General features: G+C 39.1%; 1 protein-coding gene across 5 annotated transcripts in view; it reads right to left on the bottom strand.

Moving 5' to 3' along the window:
- Positions 1-20,989, bottom strand: part of atrx (ATRX chromatin remodeler) — a 53,107-nt gene extending 32,118 nt beyond the window's left edge. Inside the window, exons 1-18 of one of the 5 annotated variants that reach the window (XM_034305593.2) lie at positions 20,785-20,969; positions 16,874-16,942; positions 16,466-16,566; positions 15,027-15,076; positions 14,341-14,387; positions 12,587-12,711; positions 12,379-12,498; positions 12,174-12,295; positions 12,018-12,085; positions 9,396-11,341; positions 5,662-5,728; positions 3,643-3,788; positions 2,391-2,555; positions 2,028-2,151; positions 1,673-1,775; positions 1,401-1,589; positions 916-1,057; positions 432-541 (exon numbers count right to left, since the gene is read on the bottom strand). In XM_034305593.2, coding sequence (XP_034161484.2) covers positions 432-541; positions 916-1,057; positions 1,401-1,589; positions 1,673-1,775; positions 2,028-2,151; positions 2,391-2,555; positions 3,643-3,788; positions 5,662-5,728; positions 9,396-11,341; positions 12,018-12,085; positions 12,174-12,295; positions 12,379-12,498; positions 12,587-12,711; positions 14,341-14,387; positions 15,027-15,071 — 3,519 coding nt within the window. In that variant the 5' untranslated portion in view covers positions 15,072-15,076; positions 16,466-16,566; positions 16,874-16,942; positions 20,785-20,969. Of the gene's footprint in view, positions 1-431; positions 542-915; positions 1,058-1,400; positions 1,590-1,672; positions 1,776-2,027; positions 2,152-2,390; positions 2,556-3,642; positions 3,789-5,661; positions 5,729-9,395; positions 11,342-12,017; positions 12,086-12,173; positions 12,296-12,378; positions 12,499-12,586; positions 12,712-14,340; positions 14,388-15,026; positions 15,077-16,465; positions 16,567-16,873; positions 16,943-19,908; positions 20,731-20,784 lie in introns of those variants that run through there. The other 4 variants (XM_034305595.2, XM_053235452.1, XM_034305591.2 and 1 more) reach the window with 4 other exon arrangements.
- Positions 20,990-21,113: the final 124 nt, after the last annotated feature.

The following is a 21,113-nucleotide window of genomic DNA, read 5'->3' as shown; positions in this document are numbered from 1 at the left end:
AGCCAGTGCCAGTTATTCGTAATCTTTATTTTATTAAGATTGAAAATTTTTGCTTAAATAAAAAGTGAATCAAATTACACAAAAACTGTTTTTACCAGCACTTTTATTAGTAATTTTCTATTCTTATCATTATTATTAATATTAGCATTAAGCTTTATTCATGTGACTGCTAGCGTTGTCAACCCTTCCCTCTCGCCTATCCTGTTACCATGTCACACACTCGCAACTCTGAGCAGGGACCAACAAAAAACATCAAGGGTGATCAAGGAACTTTTTAATGCATGAGAAGGCTTTTCTCTCCTCTCACACCCACTGCTTTTGCTGTCATTTTGATACACTATATAATAACACTCCGCACTTTAGAGGAAACTCCCTACACTCCCTAATGAAAATGTTGAAGAATGAAACATGCCCAGTCCATATTACTTTACCTGAAGGGTTTTGCCCAGACCCATGCAGTGTGCGAGGATACAGCCAGAGCCAGCTGACTTTTGAGTCTTTTTCACAGACTCGCAACAGCAATCCCAAATGAACTGCACACCTGCAGAAGAGATACAGAACAAAATGAAATCACCACACATACGCACACATCACACAGATATATTCGATATTCATAAAAACTAATACAATTCTGACAAACTATAATAAATACTATGGCACGGTTAAAAGTTCTTTATGACTTCAGTTTGTGCCCATGTGTTAGAAAGGCAGCTCTGCCTTTGCTTTATATTCAATACACTAGAAACCTTTTTGAAAATGCAATCAGAGGAAATGCTGATTTGAAACAAATTGTTGATTAGAAGCCAGCTAAATCAGCCAGACGTGTTAAGACGGTTTGTACACACTTACAACTTCCAGATGAACAATAGTAACAGCACACCGGACTAATCTGGGAGAAAATTCATCCTGACTCACCATCCACTTGATGGGGCTTCAGCTTGGTCACCATGTTTCTGTGGACTTGGACGAGTGGCTCCTTGGTCTCTTCATCCTCATCCAGCACCAGTTTAGTAGTAATGGGACAGGCGATCTGCGAGGATTCCTCCACCACGATTGTCTAAACGAGCGAGAGCTCCATTATGTACTTGTTGAACACCTCTATTGCGTGTTACTCACAATGTGGCAACCAAACGCCCCAAGGAACGACCAAATTAAATTAAATTTGAATGCAGACATCTGACCAGGTTCATCACAAAGCTAATTAAAAAAAAAGACTAACAGGGAAATTTCATTAGGTTTACATGCTTGTTTTTATCCAGTGCAACTACAACCGAGTGCTTCAGGGTTAGAGACATGGTGGCGGTGGCATTTGAACTCAACCATACAATCTGTATTGAAAAGCCTTAACTGCTGAGCCACCACTGCCCTTAAGTCTGTCACTGTGTTCCCAGTCTATTCACCTCTCTTAGTTTTTCCCTCAGCCGCTCTTTTTCAGCTATTCGTTTACGCCTCTCTTCTTCCTCTTTCAAAGCATTCTGGGTCTCGGAGCGCAGCTTGTCATCTTTCAGGATCTTGCGGATCTTCTTGCGGCCCTTTGGTGTGCCCTTTTCATCCCCTTCTCCCCCTTCCTCTTCCCCTTCCTCGGCACTCTGCGGAAAAGAAGCCATCAGCCACACTCAAGCATGTAGACAAAACGGACAGCTCTGCACGCCAACAGCCACACGGACAGTACCTTGTTGCTGGAGGAGTCGTCTTGAACCTTAATCCGCCGCCGCTTTTTCTTCTTCTCTTTCTGGTAACTCCTTTCGCTATCTTTCTCAGCTTTTTTGGAGGATCTACAAGAGCAGATTCATCAGGTTTAGCATCAGAAGAAAAATAAAGAGAAAAGAATTTCTGGCATCGCACGGCACATTTTTTCTAGACAACGACGCTTCACGGAGATAGTTACAAGCATGATGGATCAAATCTGTCAGCCAAGAACGAAGGGAATTTTAAATAAAACAACCAGAACTAAGGATTTGGTTCAGTAAGAAGCTTAACTGTTTAAAGTGATTGTCTACATAGTTGAGCACAGAATCCACCCTCACCGTGTTCTCCGCTTGTTGCTCTTGCTGTCCTCATCATCCTCGCTCAATGCCTCGCTCATCGCAGACTCACTTCCCGAACCAGAGCCTGACCGTTTGAAGTCCGAATCAGAGTCATCGCTGCTCACTGCAGGAAGCAAAACAGAGATACGTCCACCGAAATGTAAGCGCGGTACAATAGTGCCATGCATAGCGTATGCACTACCTCCCGGTTTAATACAAACGCTTATGAACAGTGGGAAAACCTTTTTTATTATAAGCTAGATTTGCAAATGAACAGTGAAGCTAATCATTGACATGTCTTGAATTTTTGACGAAGGTTGTGTGTCGGCCCTCACGGAGGCCTCTGGCTTTGTTGTCACTGACCTTTCCGTCTTCCTCTTCTCTTGACCTCTTTATTGCTCTTGGCTGGTTTCTCATTGTCAGACTCGCCCTCGCTTAGCGTCAGCTTCTTGCGAAGCAGCTTGTGTCTCCGCCCGGCCTTTTTCACATCCACTTCAGAACCAGAGTCTGAGTCCTCTTCCTCTTCTTCTGTCAGGGGGTTAAAAAAAAAAAAAAAAAAGACATGAGCACATAAGATGAGAAAACAACCTTCAAAACAGGAAGCCAAAGCTGATGGACAAGTGATGTACATGGTGGCCTTGGAAAACCCTTCACATGGTCAATTTTTTCTAATATATTAAGTCTTGAAAACTGTGTTTTCCTGAACCGTGATACATTTTTCTTTTGCACATCTCTCAATCACAAGTACAATTCTAAAATCTCACTACCTCCAAACATGAAAGAAGACTCTCCTGTGCTGGAAAGCTTGAAGGAACAACTTAACCTCTGACTATTAGAAAGCACTGACACTGGAGACTCCTTACAAAAATACACAATAAATGCCTCCTCACAGAAAATATCAACATGTCAATATTTTTATATATAAATATTATATATTTTTTATTTGTTAAATAAAATATTTTTAACCAGTTTATTATTAGACTTAGATTATGTGGAGTGTCCCTGTGTAGAAACAAGTGCATTAATGCAAATGTATATACCTGTCATGCGTCTTGCAGCCAGCACTACTGTCAGAGAAAATTAATCAACACCTTCTGACCAATCAGAACAGTGGTATACATAAAAATAAGCATGTAAATTACGACTATCTTTATACTAGCCTTTACTCAATCATCAGCCCTTTTTGCTGCCGTGTTTGTTAACCTGGCTTCTTATTTATCTAACGTGATCTCAGCATATGAAAGTTATTTCAAAAAAAAAATTGTTACATAGATTTGCAGACAAAAATTTATATTTTCTTAAACTTGCAGTGTCAAAGTACATTATAGGTAGAAAACCCACGTTTGGCCAAAACCTGACTTTCTGTTGATTTTGGCTGTTTGTCAGAATTTAGCCGCAGACATCGGACCTTTAAGCCACTGCCAAATGATTCGGATAAACCGAGCCTGCTTTAGCACACACCTATTTAGCTGACTTCATGGAAGCTCAGGCAGCTTGAGGGGAATGACTAATTTTAAACAAGACAGTGAAACAAATAGCATCACTTAGTTTTCAAAACAATACACAGTACACGCTATTTCAGCTTTCTTTATTTCTTTACCAACAGGACCCCTACCTTCACCCTCAGAGCTCCCATCATTCTTCGCTTTTGGTGAAGACCTTTCCTCTGTTTCTTTTTTGCAGTCTTCATCTTCTGAAGAGCTGTCATCTCCTGACGAGTAATTGGCTTTGATCTGAGCTAACAGCATCTTCTTTGCAATTCTTTGAGAGAGATTAAATAGAAGTCAGGAATCCATAGAAGAAGAAGAAGGAAAAAAAAAAAAAAAAAAAACCAGACACTGTTTCGTGCAGAATGCAACTAAAACCCTACTGAGATTGAAGTGTTTTTTTCATGGAATAGTGTAGTTAATACTAGAGTATCTCTGGGATTTTAGTCTCTTACAATTTTTTTTTTTAAACAAGCTGCGCATGGACACGTCTGGAAAGGAAAAAAATATATAATATATAATGTCCAAATCGACACTGATTTGGTAGCAAAGGATAGAAAAGCGCTAGCATTTCCTGGAGTGCCTTTTCATACTCAAGAAAAAAAAGGCACTCCAGGAAACGCTAGCGCTTTTCTTTCCTTTGTTACCAAATCCAAATCAAAACAAAAGCTTTTTCTGAGTTTAAAATGCAGAACAATAAAAATAGATATAATGTTTAACAACATTTGCCAGAAAAGTGACATTTCCGGCAGTTGAGTATTTGAGTTCCTAGCACAGGTACAGCCTACATATATGTTATTGTCATGTGACCTACTAATGCTCAATATGGCCACAAGCACTACAACAAGGAGGTACAAGAAATCTCAAAACAATCAAGTTTGGATTAAAATGTAGCAAGAAGGGAATTTATTGTGATGCGTAGGGCTGGTCAATATGACAATATTCATTCCAAAGGTGTTCAGCGGGGTTGAGGTCTTGAGTTCTTCCACTCCAACTTTGGCAAACCATGATTTCATGAACCTCACTTTGTGCAGAGGGACATTACCATGATGGAACATGTTTGGGCCCCTTAGCTCCAGTGACGGGAAGTCATAATCCTACAGCAAACAAAGACATTCTGGAAAATTGCTTGCTTCCAACTTTATGGCAAACGTTTGGGGAAGGCCCACATACAGGGGTCATGATCAGGTGTCCACATACATTTGGCCATATATTGTATTTGCATTTTTTTTATCCCAGCCCTGGTGACAAGCATGCATACATCTTGTTTAAGACACTCCCATCTCTGTGATTTACAGAGATTGTTTATCCTGTGTGAAGCATACATAATCATCACAGACATCCTCCAGCTACATTACTAACACATACTCACAGGCCACTTTAATAGGGACACCTGTGCACCTGCTCATTCATGCAATTATTCAATCAGGCAATCATGTGGCAGCAGCACAATGCATAAAATCATGGAGATACTTCAGTTAATGTTCACAACAACCATCGGAATGAGGAATATCTCCGTAGCATGGATATCAGTGATAAACAGGCTGGTGTGAGTGTTTCAGAAACTGCTGTTCTCCCGGAATTTTCACAGCCAAATTTGTCTAGAGTTTACACTGAGCAGAACGGCAAAACAAAAAACATCCAATGAGCAGCAGCAGCTCGGCAGGTGGAAATGCCCTGTTGATGAATGAGGTCACAGAACAATAACCACTCTTTATAACCATGGTGAGCAGAAAAGTTGTGCATCTCATGACAGCACAACAAGCCGAACCTTGAGGTGGATGAGCTACAACAGCTGAAGACCACATCAGGGTTCCACTCTTGTCAGCCAGGAACAGGACTCTAAGGCTAGAGTGGGTACAGGCTCACCAAAATCCCACAGCTGAAGATTCGAAAGAAACCAGGCGACGTTTTCCATTCGTCATAATTGCATGGAAGAGCAGAGGGTACCGGTGTTTATATTAAAGTGGCCAGTGAGTGTACGACTGGAAACGAATAGTACTTAACAGACCTTATGAGCTAGTGGCATTTTGATCCAACACACATTTATCCCTTTACTTGATTCAGTTGTGGAACTGTTTTGAAGACTGCACTGGAAACATTTGGTCTGAATGGAACCACACGGCTAAGGGAAACATTATTCATACCTATTCTCAGGGTCGTCATCATCATCAACCAGCTGAGAGGGGTCCTGCTTCACTTGAGCTTCATCTCCTGTACAAGATATAATTAGGTCATGAGCATCAGAAAACATGATACTTTTCATTTTTTGAGGTCCAAATAAAGGAAATTAAATTTGCCTCGTAGAAGGCAAAATTGGTAAGAAAACAGTACAGGTAAAACCATCTATAACCAACTTAAAAGAAATTACTGATGATTATAGTAATGCTCCACTGTGGTGTAGAATTTTCATTTAGAAATGAGAAATGACTGTACTACAAAACAGTCAATGCACCAGTTCCATCATAAGTGGAGGCTGAATTGAATATTAGGAAGTGGACACACTGTTTAATAACCTGACAACAAAAATACAAGCTTTGTCAACAGGGACCGTAGGGCTTGGAAATGTGTCGTCTTTTCATACTTTATGGATTATGAGCATAAGAGAACTAGGCATTAAAGTCATCACTGCAAAAACATCTCTCTTAGCAAGTAAGAGTCTCTTAAATATAGGCAAATTCAACTAATATTTCTCTTTATTAGATTGTTTTTAAACAAAAATAAGACTATTAAGCCTGTTTCTTGAAATTGCCTTATTCCTATATAGTTTTACTTATTTAAACCATTTATTTTTAGAAAGCAGAAAATTCAAAGACAAATTCAAGCTAAAAATGAGTAAGAATATCTAAAAAAAAAAAAAATAGGCTTAATAGTCTAGTATTTGTTATATAATAATCTTAACAAAAAATATTAGATAACTTTTCCTTTATTCAAGATATCTTTACTTGCTAAGATATTGCTTGTAGTGAGATAACTAGCCAACTATCTAGTGAGTTACTTTCAACAATGTAGCTGGTTGCTTTTATAAGGGCCATCATAGTAATTGCAGTTAAAAAAAAAAAAAAAAAAAAAAAAGACAGTGAAATAATTTCATTCTTACTGTGTAGAGGGGAAAAAAGGAAGCAATAAGGATATAAGCAATAGCGATAATGCCAAAAGGCTTGAATTTTAGCAATAACACACAATACCATTATGTTCTGGGGTATCTTGAAAAAATATCAGTGTGTGCTTCTGTTGTTTTCATTTTGCTGAGTTGGAAATTTATCTGATGAACAAATTATGTTTGTATGCTTCTTTCACATCCTTCTGTCTCTCATACTTTCATAGCTGCATATATTTATATTAAACCCTGAGACTTTCTAATCCTCAATTTAACATTTCTTCTTCTACTAGGACATACACAATACACAATACATTACATGATTAATTTACCTTTACTTGTCCCTGTATCCATCCACAGTATGTGTGAATTGTACTTCTCAATCATTACCCACTTAGTGTTTGATACTTAACAGGAAACCTCAAATCAGACTGATTCTCAAAACGGCATGTTTTGCATCCATTAAAAGTTTATCCATAAGGTCCTTTCTTTTCCATTCCCTCCCTCAATGTTTGTTACAAACACTTAAATGACATTCCACTGCCATGATATCCAGTGACAGTTATCGGCAATTATATTATATTACCAGACCATGCAAGCATTATGCATTTTGCAGTGTCCACTAGCCTTCATATTTTTCTTTTGTTTTCATCTGTGCATACCACCCATTCAGCGGCACTCTTTTCCGACTCATAAATGTAAAGGGAAAAGTTACCCCTGAGGAAATCAAGAAAGGTGACACTATTCTGAGTGAATCTGAAATGATTTGCGCCTTCTTCCCTTGTCGCCACGCTCTAGACGCAGAGAATGTTTTCAGTTCGACTTAGCTAACATTAGACAAGCATACTTTTTTACATTGGTTTATTTAGGGATACCACAGAAAAACTATATCATTTTATTAATGAAAATAGCCCCCCATCATCTACGAGACGAAAGATCAGAATTTCAGCTTTCATTTCCCGATAGTTACATCTAGATGTGTTAACTTAGAACATTGCACCTTTTGCTTGAACCCATCCATTCTTCAAGAGATCAGAAATATTGGACCACGTCAGTGACAAGTGTTTCTTGTGTGCCCTGTTATACTGATTGTTTAAACAATTAATAGCTTTGAATGTCTACTATTGGTTTGAGCCCTGGGTTTCGCCTGTGAAGACTGCAAGATCACAAAAGGATAAACCAAGATGAAGACCAGAGAGCTATCTACGGGAGAAAAGCAAGCCATTGCACAAGCACTGACCATAGCCAATCCAACAATTTGCAATGTCCTAAAAGAAAGGAATCACTGGTGTACTAACAACCAGACATCGACAGGACGGCCAAGGAAAACAAGACAAACACTGTGACAGCTATGAAGAAAAACCCGAAAACAACAATGACCAACAACCTCCACATGGCTGGAGTGAAGACTTTGAGAGCAGAAATATAGAGGCCATATCACAAGATGCAAATCACTCATCAGCAGTTTAAAAAAAACTATACAAAGGCCAGATAGGAATTCACAAAGAAAAATACATGAGACATGACATGAGCCACAAAATTTCTGAAACCAAGCTTAATCTCTACCAAAGTGACGGAAAGGCCAAAGTGTGGAGAAAGAAATGATCTGCTCATGATCCAAAACATACGAGCTCATCGGTCAAGCACGGTGAAGTTTGTGTCATGGCTTGGGCTTGCATGGCTGCTTCTGGAACAGGCTCACTAATCTTTATGGATGATGTAACTCATGATGATAGCAGCAGAATAAATTCAGAAGTCTACAGAAACATTCTGTCTGCCAATTTACAGAGAAATGCAATCCAATCTAATTGGGAGGAACTTCATTATGCAGCAAGACAATGACCCAAAACACACTGCCAACACAACAAAGCACTTCATCAGGGGAAAAAAGTGGAAGGTTTTAGACTGGCCAAGTCAATCACTTGACCTTAAACCCAACTGAGCATGCATTTTACCTCCTGAAGAGGAGACTGAAGGGAGAAACCCCCCAAAACAAACAAGAAATGAAAGAAGCTGCAGTACAAGCCTGGACAAGCATCACAAAAGAAGAATGCAAAAGTCTAATGATGTCAGTCGGTCGCCGGCTTGATGCAGTTATTGCAAGCAAGATACATGCAACCAAATATTAAGTGTTATTTGCTTTAAGATTATCAGTTCCAATACTTTTGCTCACCTACAAGTGGGGTGGTCTGCTACAAAAGATGCCACATTCTAAGTTAACACATCTAGATGTAAATATCAGGAAATGAAAGCTGAAATTCTTATCTATCATCTCATTCATCTTTTGACCTCAAAGGCAAATATCTTCATTGTATAGCAAAAACAAAAGAATTGGCCTTATTGGCCTGTATTATAGTTTAAGTTTATATAATATAATATATTATTATAAGTTTACATACAGTTTTCTTCTGTAGGTATCACAATACTTTCATCAAATGTTTCATTTTTTTTTTAACTAGCAAACCTCGTTTATGTTAAAATGTAATAATATTAAAAAAATCACAAAATATTTTCATTTAAAAAAAAAAAAAAAAAAAAAAAAAAAAAAAAAAACAGATCCTCCCTTCATTGCTAAATAATTTAAGAAATTTATAACTGAACTTATTTTTCTTTTCTTTTTACATTTTTACTGTCAATCTGTTAAAGCTATATCATAATGCATACTGTATATCACAGGAAAGTATTCAGGTATCGTAATAATATTGTTGTCATATTGCCCACTCCTATACACTAGTCATCTTGAGAAAAAAACAAGAAGTTGATCGTTTTCAGCAGACTGACCTGATGACTGATGGAAAGCATCCATGTGGGGCATCACAGACTCGAGAATAGGTTTTATCTTCTGCTGATCACTGCTGTCCTCTCCAGAGTCTGCTGCCTGCTCCTCCTCTTCATCACTGGAGGATGAATCTCTTGTGGCATTTTCTTTACCTTTCTGTGGCCTTCGTTTCCGCTCAAACGATCTCTTTGGACCTTTTTTACCCTCCTTCTTGCTCTCATCCTCCTCCATCTTGCTCTCATCCTCCTCCTTCTTGCTTTCATCCTCCTCCTTCTTGCTCTCATTCGCCTGCTTCTTGCCTCGTTTAGATGATTTCTTCGTAGTGCTGAGCTTGCTTAAACTCTTGATCTCCTTCTCAAGATCCGAGTCATGATTTGACGAATCAGATTCTTTAGGCTTCCTTTTTTTGGCAGCTTGTTTCTTTGCTGTCGATGACTTAACATTTTCATCCGAATCTGAGGACGACGCAATGAGCTTGCGCTTCGCCGTCTTCTCAGCGGGTTCGGTTGATTTTTTCGCTTCATTCTTGCCCACAGCCTTGCCGTTAGGCTCCGCTTCCTGTTCGTCCGAGCTTGCCTCCATGGCTTCTACCTGCCGCAGGACCTCGGGGACTTCGTCCGAGTCAGAGTCCGACATACCGACGGAAACTGGTATCTGTGAAGTGTCGCAGTCTTCGTCATCCGCTCTTGTACCATCGGACCTACTCTTACTCCTCCCTTCAGACGATTTGCGTAGAGGAGTGGTCTTCATCCTGGGGGAACGTCTGCTTTCGTCTGGTGACAGAGCACCATCCTTCTCTTTTGGCTGCGTCTTGCTTTCATCTTTCTTAATGGTAATTTTAAGAGGAATGGGGGTGAGCTTTACAACAAGTTTTTTATTCATCTTTTCAGACCTCTTACCGGATTCCGTTGACTTTCTGTCAGAGAGCGAGGTCTTACTTGATGTACTATCGGTAGAATCAAGAGAGTCCTTTTCACCCTCTTGTTTTACACAATCTGAAAGACTCTCAACCATCTCGAAGAGTTCCTCGGGAACAGACGTTGGTATAGACACAATGTCTTTGTCAAGAGAGGCTTCACCAGCTGCTGAACCATCATCTTCACAGTCAGGTTCACTCTTAACAACATTTGCATTTGCCTCGTCTTCTATAAATCCATCCTCTGGATCATCTGCTGAGGGTACTGCTTCTTCCATCGTTTCTACGTCAGCCGGAACTACGTTTTCCTCGTCCACGTAGTCTTCGGACGCCGCTGGAACCTGATTTGTGGTGCCATCCAGAACCACCTGATCATCGTTAACCTGGTCAACACCGGATTTGGGGACTGCGTTGGCTACATTCGCGTTATCTGCTAATCCGTTCCCCTCTCCGTTCTGGACCTCTAGGTCTCTGAACTCTTTGTCTAGCGCCTCCTCCAAAGTTGCATGGGCCTTTTTCAAGTCGGCCAAAACAGATCTGAATGCTTTCAAATGCCTGTGCCGGACAGTGTTATCCCCATGGTAGACCGGTTCCTGCTGGATGAATTGCACAAAAGTGCTGTTCAAGCCATTTGTTGTCTCAATCAGTTTCTTTGTCTTTTTGACCAGTTCTTTTGGAACCTTTAATGTTTTGTAGGAAAAGGTTAGTGTCCCTGATCCATCGGAATTAGCATCCTTTCCGTTTAGAGATGTATTTTTAATTTTGCCCTGTTTGTGCTTCATACCGTCACGCCTCGGTTTGTCATGGTCTCCCTTTGGCTTTTTCATACATTCCAGGTTTCTCAGAACGTTCTCACAAGCTACAACGAGGTCTTGAAGTGGCTCAGGTTGGCACACATAGCAACGCCACTTATCGTCGTCATTCATGATTCCAGAGAGCTCCTTCCTTCCAAGGTTACGTAGAATACATGTTTTGCAAAATGCATTGCTACAATAGTCACAACAAAGGAGGTTACCTCCTTCGGCACACCACCTAAGAGAGGACAAAGTTAGGGTTATTAGGGTTAATAAATAAAGGCATCCCACTTCTGCATCTGGTCTGCAATATTCAGTGAAAAGACTGACATTTTACTGTAAATGAAGCTAATTTTTTTGGTTTTGAGATCATTAGGTACCCAAATAATAGCCAAAATATTCTAATATTGTATATAAAAACCAAGATTTTAATAAAGGAATACCAGCAGCAGAAAGCAAATCATTTAGGGTGCAAAGGATAAATGATGAACAGAACTCGGGGAATAAATGATAAATTAGGTTCTTTACCCGAGCATGTGCCAAACTCTCTGAAAACAACGTTGGGTTTCCTACTGTTCCAGAGAGGGAGCTAGCACTCTCATTTACTTGTGTTCAATTCCAGCCTCTCAGCAATGCTAGCTAGAGGACCAGAGCAGTATAGCAAACTTATTCACAGTAAGCACAGTCATATCAATGGGCGGTTTAGTGTAGCCAATCAGAAGCTGCACTATCGCTCCACCCTTAAGACAATTATTCATCTTATATTAGAGGTCTAAAAACCTGCTTTGTTTTGCTAATGGCCACCCAAGTCAACTCGCCTTACAGAACTACCACTGTGTGCACTTTGGTCAGTCTAATTAACATTACCACTTCCCCATCTCTGGATGTTCTCAAGCTTTTTTTTGCAGACTGACCTGCACTGTTCATCCATTCCGTCGTCATCTTTACTGATGTCATCACTCATGTAATACTTGAAACAGGACTGGAAGGAAAACAAAACGTTAATTCCAACCACTCGGTGTAAACATCACTGACATGCTGATGCTTGGAGTTAGCTCTGTGATATTTACTTTGCAGAGAAGAACTTTGAGTACAGGATGCTGATACACAGAATCCCTCTGGAAATGATTGACTTGCTGCCCACACGCAGTGCAATTAACTCTTGAGCACCTAATCTCTTGAAGGTGCTCATCTGGGTAAAAGACATAAAAAGAAATAAAGCAAAAAAAGAGAAAAAAGAAACCAAAAACACACATTTTTGGAATAGCGGCTCACCAGGACGCCTCCTCTGACTCTCTTCTTTGACTTTGCTCCCTCCTTTGTTACGGAACTCTGGGCCTTTGAATTCATCTTTTCCTTCATTGTTGACGGGTTCTGGCTTCACTATAACTACATCTGAGCACAAAACAGACACCACAGTAAGTAAACATGCATGCTTATAGCAGAACATACGTCTGTCAAACATCCACGTAAGAGCAGGTACCTTCTGGTATCTCTTCCATATCAATGGTGGCATCATTAGTATCATCAGCGACGCAATCTTGCTCACATTCATCTGCAGACTCGGGCTCGTTCACAGCTGTATGCTTTGTTACAACCGCAGGTTTCCTGAAATTAACAGTGAAAAGGAGATATAGAATTTAATTGTTCAAGGCCACATTATGCAAACATCGTGGCCAAAATATTTACTTAATCTGGATCATTCAGATTGGCATTTATTTACTGATGTTCAACATCCATATTTTGGTATAATGAAATCTAAACATCCTGTTTGCTATTGTAAAATAACTGATACTACGGCATTGATGAAATCTCGAATCTGATTGGTCAGATGTTATTCATTTTCTATTACTACGGGGGAAAAAGTTGCGCTGTATTTTAAATGACAGCTTTATATTAAAGCGCTTGCTCTAATACATTTCTATAGCAACAGCATGAACAAGCAGATTGAAAGTGTGATGGTGAAATTTTCTTTAAGGAGATGTTTAACATTTGTGTCGGTCAAAAGTAAAACACAGGAAACTCATCAGGAGAGAAAAGCTTGTGGTTTCTTTGTAAAAACCACAAGCTACATTATTAACATCAAGAGAAAGATAAAGAGAGTGGCTGATGAGGGAAATGACTGTTTATATGACGGTGGAGTGGCTGGCCGCTTTATGTCCCAGGGCGCCCTCTTGTCTGTGTTACCTTCTGGCTCTCCCTTTTAGTTACGCTGTCATAGCTAGTCTTGCCGGAGTCCCTGCTTGCACTTTGCACACAATGTACATTGTCTTTACATGACAATTAGCATACCTAATAATACCTCTCTCTCTTTTTCTCTCTCTACACATGTGATTCCTGAGATACCAATGATCCTGACCCCTTCTGCTCTCCAGACCTGCCTGATCCACCCTGACGCCCTACTTCTGAATGGAGTTCTCATCACTCGGAAATCACTCGCTGCTGCTGAGGACAGCCCCACATGGACAGCTTAAAGATCAGTGAGATTACTGAGGATTGTACCACTTCAAAACCTTGAAGATGGCTTAGGACTGCAGTTGATATGAACAGTCTTGCTACTCTGGCTTAGGACTACAATCGGTATGATAGCGTTAGGACTGCAATTCCCATGAACAGTTTTGCACTCAAGTCTCCATCAGTGAACAATTTCTTGGTTACACAATTGTACTTTTTGACCATGTAGTACAGTTATAGAAGGGAATTATTTATAGTTGCATTGTTTGGGGCCACCCAGATGAAGATGGGTTCCCTTTCGAGTCTGGTTCCTCTCAAGGTTTCTTCCTCATATCGTCTCAGGGAGTTTTTCTTTGCCTCCATCGCCTGTGGCTTGCTCATTAGGAATAAATTTATAAATATAAAATTTATATATTTCTGTAAAGCTGCTTTGTGACAACATCCATTGTTAAAAGCACTATAATTATGTATGTAATTATATCCGTTGTAACGTAAGTGATAACTGAAACTAACTTGGCCCATCGCACCACCCCATTTTGAGTATTTCCCTATAAAAGCACAACCCATCGTTTGACTCAATCAAATGTTACCAACAGTGTTGGTTCTGGGGTGTTCTTATTTGTGAAATAAAGCACAAAAGCTGTTCCACTGGTCTACTCAGTCTAGACCTGGGGTGTCCAATCTTATCTGCAATGCGCCAGAGTGGCTGCAGGTTTTAACCAATCAGGAAGCAAACTTAAGCTGGCTTTTGTGTGTTTTTAACGTGGTTCAAACAAAACTCACCTTTTTGAGCGTGGCGTGGCCTTTGGAACTTCAGTGGAACAACTGGGCTGTAAAACAACATTTTGCAATTCATTTTAAAAACCACAGTCAAGTAATCAATACGGAAACTGTATGATAAACCATCAGCTTAATTGACACCTTAACTTGAAGAAACCACAAATATATATTTCACCAAAACAATGTGGACATGGCGTGGAGGACTTCTAACCTTGCCTAAGCAATCCTCAGGCCAATATCATGCTAGTTATCATGTAAGTAGCTAGTTTTACAAAGTGGTAAAAACACACAGTGGTAAAAACAGTTTACTTAAAGATATCTAAAGCCTTGTTAGCTAAGAGTGATTTCCTCATACTGCAAATGTCAGACTTTGATCAAAGTTGTTGGATACAAAAAAAAAAAAAATGTAGTAGCAAAGTGGACATCATGCTAATCAATTCAGTTTTTTTAATCAGATACTGGCTGTGAAAATGTCTGCGATTGGGCCTGCACCACAGTCACAATGAAATCTTTAAATTAAATTTTTACTTTTTAACTATATGGCACTTGCTATACAATGCTATATATTTACTTGGGTCCTGTAGTCTTTTTTTCCCCAAAACTACATATATAGAAAAAAAATTTGCCATGTGAAGTCTTTTCTCAGACAGCCACAAGAGGAATACTTTACTGAATAAAGAGATATGTACCTTTTCCATTATTTCATCGTTGATGTTTGAGTCACTGGAGGCCATTTTACCTGAAGTGAAAAGAGAATATAAAGACAAAATGAACACACTCGCATGCTACAATATTGTAAGGAAATTGAAGCCATAATGGTCCTTATTCTAGAGACTTAGGCAGCATCAAGCCTACTTTATACTTCTGCGTTAATGCATGTTTGTGTCACGATGCAGAGAGGGAGGGATGATGGGTAAATCTGGCACATAGAGACACAAAGACGTGCTAGCGCTCAGTGCTCCCGTGAGCTAACTGGGTATTGTGCGTATCTGTGGTGCTATGCGTCAGGCAAATGCTGATTGGTTGGTGACGAGGTGTGTCAAGGTTGATGAGACGGGTTGTGCCATTTCATTGGCAGGTTTAATCAAGTTCGTATTAATGTTATTTAAATCAGAGTAACAGCGTTCAAAGCAATCTAAAGTGTAATCAATAAAATTTCCTCTCATCTTATCCACTACTTTATCTTCTATAGACAAACTCATGCACCAAGACTGCTTTCTGAAAGTGTAGTATGTTAAAAAGCTAAAAGCAGCTCGAAACAGAAACACATGAAAAACGCTGTGAAAAATCTCAGTTCACGCATATTCACTCTGTTAGTTTCTCAGACAAGTGTCTTTAATAAAAAATTCTCCTCAATGATAAAACTGTCGCACTGAACAGCGAGCAGAAATGAACACGAGTGAGTGTCCCCCGGTGTTTCTTGTTTGCTTCACACACAGCGATATGATTACATTATTCTATAAAGGATTTATTTAGGGAAAACTACAACCATGATAGTGTTAATATATCATATCTTATATGAGGCTATATAACAGTGGTAGTTCATTATAATGAGCAGTTTAATACTGCAGGATCACACACTTTACTTTCACATTCTTCTAACGGACTCCCAGTAAACACACAGTGTAGGTGATGTCAACCACAGCAACTCAATAAAAACTGAAACTAAAGCATCATCATTCTGTGATTGACAGAATTGTGGATTTAAACACTAGCTAAAGCCAAGTGCTTCGATACAAAAGCTGCTCACACTGCTGAACACGGGAGTTAAAACGCTTCAGAAATGCTTTGTGAGAATTCACTTGGTTTATAATTAATCATGCAAGGCGTCTTCTTCGGCCCAGCACTTTTCAAGACATCATTACGCCCGTGTTATCTTCTATTTATTATTCCTACTGTGAAACACGGAACTCGCACTGTTTTCGGCATTTCTCCTCCGAGTAGTTCAATACATTCTGGTGTGGTTCATGCAACAGCGCTTACTAGAGGACACCATCTTGTTACGTGCAGGTAGGAATACTTTACAGTGTCCAGGCGTGATGTCCTGACACGTACGCAACCCAAAGTAAACACGTGATCTAAGCAATACTTTTGACGATGCGGAATCTGTAACTCTAGTAACTCTTACCACTGGAGATTTCATTAACTTGAGATGCAGCAGTTTCTTCCTCTGGAGAATGATCCAAGAACTCATGAAGTTTTGTCACCAGTGCAGTCAGCTTGCTGGATCTAAAAGGTTACAAAGACAAAAGATGTAAATCGCTAATTTAAACAAATTCAACTCTTAGTAATTCTTGGTTTTATTACTTTGACTAAATTAATGGTATATAGCCATGAAACACACTATGGTAAACCAAGAAGGAAATCGTATTTATAAAAAAATAAATAAATTTATAAAAAAAAAAAAAAAAGGGATGTACACTATAAAAAGCAGCAAAATATTTATCATCTAATTAAATTTGCACACTAGTTGCAAAACAAGCCTAGTTTCTATGTACACTCCCAAATAGAAGACAAACATGATTGGACAAAATACCTTAGTGCTATAATCCTGGAAGTGCTATATCATTTGCAAGACACACTTCCTGTTACATATTTACATTTCCTGCAAGGTTGAAAGAAGGAAAAAAAATCCTTATCCAGCATTTTTGGTGAAACATGGGCTTTCTTAATAAAAGCTAAAAGATTTTCACACCACATATGCATTTCCAGTCAGCAAGCATGCAGTAACACGAACAAGTGGATTTCATATATTTCACAAGAGGTTTTTTTTTTTAATTGAAATAAGCCTTTTAAATGCAATTATTTGACACCACAAACCTAGATTATTGTGATATATTGTGTGAAAATGACAAAGTCTTGCCATTATTAGGCCTGAGAATCACGTTATCAACTTATCATACGATATACGGACATGACCATGACTCAATCATCTTTGCTGACCTCGATATTGCCCATTGTGTTTACATGCATGTTTGCTAACATAAGAATCAAGGTCTCCAACATTTCAGCCATTTGCATTGCTTCTGTCCTTTCGTCTGGTCTAGGTCTGTCAAATTAAAATCGAACTTCAAATATTCATTGAATTTAAGCTAAAAATGCACATTTGAATACAAAAACTGTATGCATTCGAATTTAAGATGTGTAGCAAGCACTAACACCAATTTTAATTAAAAACAGACTGTTGAAAAAATAAAAATGACACACAAGATATTAACAATGCAATAACAATGTTTTTTTTGAAGAAGAAGAAAAAGAAAGAAAGAATAGTTCTAGTGTGTCAGATAATCCAGTCCTAGTCAATAATGTTGGGGATCGAGCCGCTTAAGCTGTGTGAGCTGAAGCTGAACAGTGAATGAACACCAGTAAACTCAAGTGCTTCACTAGCAGGTTAACTAACTCATCCAAATGCATCCTATACACATGAGAGTAATCAGACACATACACTACAATAAACCTAATATTACAACTTGCTTTGGCACAAAATGACACAAATGCACAAGTGAACTTGAACTTAAGTAAGGCAGTAGGTAGAATGGTGTCACATTGTGAATACACTCTTTCCACAACAATGCACTAAAAACAGAGTGAAGAACTAAAGCACAGAGAATTCAAAATATTGTATTACAGTAGTGTAGTCGTTGTAATATTATTTCAGGAGATCAGGTTTTCACAACAAGTGCAGTTTTCACATGTTTTTGTCAATACATGTTTAAGTTAATACATAAAATATGTGAATATTTGGTTTAATTTTTGCGTTTTCCCGTCAACTAAAATGCCGCTGACTAACACTCAATGCCATTTTAGTCAGAGTAAAACTGACTAAAATTAAAAAGATTGACTAAACTTAAAGGATATTTTCATCAGAAGACAAAAACTATGACTAAAAACAGTGTGAAAATGAACACTGGAACTGGCCTGAGAGCCTAGGATAAATCTTTTCATTTCATAATTTTATGCATGTTAGTTTAAAAACAAGTGCACTTTGTTAACAGCCAGGTTTGTTCTTTGCAATAATCAAGTCGACACAGCGCTGTTTGGGTTGTATTTATTCCTCGTGCCCTGTTGTTGACTGTTGATTTAAATTTTTAATGTCTGAATATTCTTAAGTTCATTGCTCTTTGAAAGGGTGTACTTGCATCATTCTGCTATTATATTATCATTATATCAGTGGAATAAAATGGCCTTAAAATGACAATAATATCATTTATCACAATTATTTCTGGGACGATATATCATCTAACAAAAGTAGTTATCGTGATAGACCTAGCCATAATGCCCATTTCTAGTTCAAGTGCTTCATCAGGAACATGATTAGGAGCATTAGTGATTAGGACTAATTAAAGTGAATTTAAATTAATCTCATCTTAACCAGGTTTTGTAAAATGACGAATGATGAAAGTAGATGAACGTACAGCTTGTACATAACCAGGTTTCGGTTATATTATAAATAGTAACAGCAACTAAAACAGAAAAATTTAAATTAGGCAAATCATGCAAAAGTGTATTTTATATTAACCATATATAATAGCCTTTTAAAACTCATGGCAAAAAATTATACAGAAATTGGTCATTATATAACCCTTTCATTTTATATTTTTCATTTTAACTGTTTCTAAGCACGACTATGGGTTTAAAAACATACAATATATGTTTATTTACTTTTTAATTTAATAAAAATCTGATAAGTAACTAGTTAGAAGCTGCACAGCAAACTGTCATTGCACATATCAGTGAGTATCGTGTTACCCAGCTAGCAACCACCAAGAGCATCTCTTTCGACAGCTCGGGCTCGGTCCTAAACAGCTGCCTACTCACTTTATACGTGCCCTACACTGTGAACGGAAGAAAAGCGGCTTTGACGCCCTACCTAGTGCACTACCCATCCTAAAGGGAAGTATATGGAACTCACAGCAGTCAAACAGCTAGCACCAGCTAACTAGCAACTGAATGAAACAGCCGGCTGATACATTATGACTAAAACACTGAGAAACATTGAATAACCTGCTTTTTAAACAATGTTGCACCGACTTATTTACGACTCTGGCCGGGTTTTAGCACTGAGCTAACCACGGAATGAAAGAAAATAGCTCATGTTAGCTAGCGGGCTAATTCTTCAGAACTCATTCATGGCAGTCAGATAACGTTTAATGTGTGAATTAAGAACTGATAACAGCTAACACTTAATAAGAGTGCAGATAATTAGCAGGGGACGGAAGGACACTGACGGAAAAGAAACAAGGGAAAGCCTCATAGGCGTTTAAAGGGGAATTCAGGACATCAAAGGCCTTGTCTTTTTCAGGTTTAAAAAAAAAAAAAAAAAGGCTGAAAATCGTAGTTAAGTCGCCCTGTGTGTGCGCCGTGCATTCATCCTGTTCATGACCAACACACACACACAGAGTACAGTGCTACTTCTTGCATGCTACTTCTGTGCAACTAATGAAAGCTGTCTGCAATGTTTTGCTTTGCGAGGCTGATCTTACAACTTGCATTGCACAAAAACCTGAGGCTGCATATAGTCAGTAACACATCTCTCTCACTCTCTCTCACACACACACACACTCCTCTCACCACAACTGCTGCTGCTGCTCTCAAATGAAAAATTAAAAATTTCCCTCCGTTGTCCGCAGACAGCTAGGTTTTGTGTACACGTGTGTACACTCAGGCTGCTTGTTTCCTCTTACAGAGCGCTAACGCTGCTGCTGCTGCTGCTGCTCCACGAAGAGCTGAGGACACAAAGCAAGAGCGCCATCTTGCCGGATGACTCTGGCGCGCTAAAATGGCGCAGGCTGCGTTCACCAGGGCGCTGCACACTAACACTGCCAGTGTGGGCTCGATGGACGGGGTTTTTTTTTTTTTTTTTTTTTTAAATTTAAATCATAATAATAAATGTATACGTTTGCTGTGATACAGCTGCATGTATAGCGCGTATTAGTATTATTTTTATGATTATTATGATTATTATTATTTTAGCTTGAGCGGTTACATCACTATATTATTATAGGTGAACATGCAGCAGCTTTGCCGGTTGCCCTGACACACTTTATTATACAGCTAAGTTCAGAATTTATCACTTAAAAATGAGTAATTCAGTTCATTACACAGCTTGGTTACGTTTAGACAATGCTCAGGTCTCTTAAATCGCAAACTAAAAGCTAGAAATAGAAAAGAAGAGGAGCTCCACACACAGGCGCTATTTGAGTGTTTATATATTTATATAGCGCCCCACTTAGTTTCCAAGACTATTCAAAAACACGTCAAGACACACTTATTGACTTATTCGCCATATCATGCATTAAAATACTCTCCTATTTTACTCATATTATACCCTCCAGAGTGTGCGTGTTGGGCCTAATTCTGTGCTTTCGCCCCGCACCGGTTTCTGCTCAGGCTGTCTAAAGCAACACACCAACCCACAGGCAGGAACACGTCCAGTTGTGCACATACCTGCCGCTTTCGGTGCTCATTTCCTTACAGTAAGGAACACACAAGATCTTAGCATCTCCGGAGCAAAGCAAATTCTATTCGTTTTACCGTAAAAAGGGTGGAAGGAGGAAAAACCCGAAGCTGCCCAGTGAAATCAAACAAAGCAAGGCGCCATGTTTTCCGACGGGAAGAGACACGCTGATTGGCTCGTGCGCCTTAAACCAGGAAGTGAATCTCATTGGCTGATGAATATCAGCGACGCAACGCCGTTCTCGCGGTTCAGTCCCAAACAGCGCCAAGTTACACATCCACTCAGTCAAGTGAAGTGAAGTAGTCATGGAGCACAGGAA

Source organism: Pangasianodon hypophthalmus, chromosome 7, assembly GCF_027358585.1.
Source record: "Pangasianodon hypophthalmus isolate fPanHyp1 chromosome 7, fPanHyp1.pri, whole genome shotgun sequence".
NCBI lineage: Eukaryota > Metazoa > Chordata > Actinopteri > Siluriformes > Pangasiidae > Pangasianodon > Pangasianodon hypophthalmus.
The sequence above is the reverse complement of the archived record's forward strand: the minus strand, read 5'-3'. Positions and strand labels throughout refer to the sequence as shown.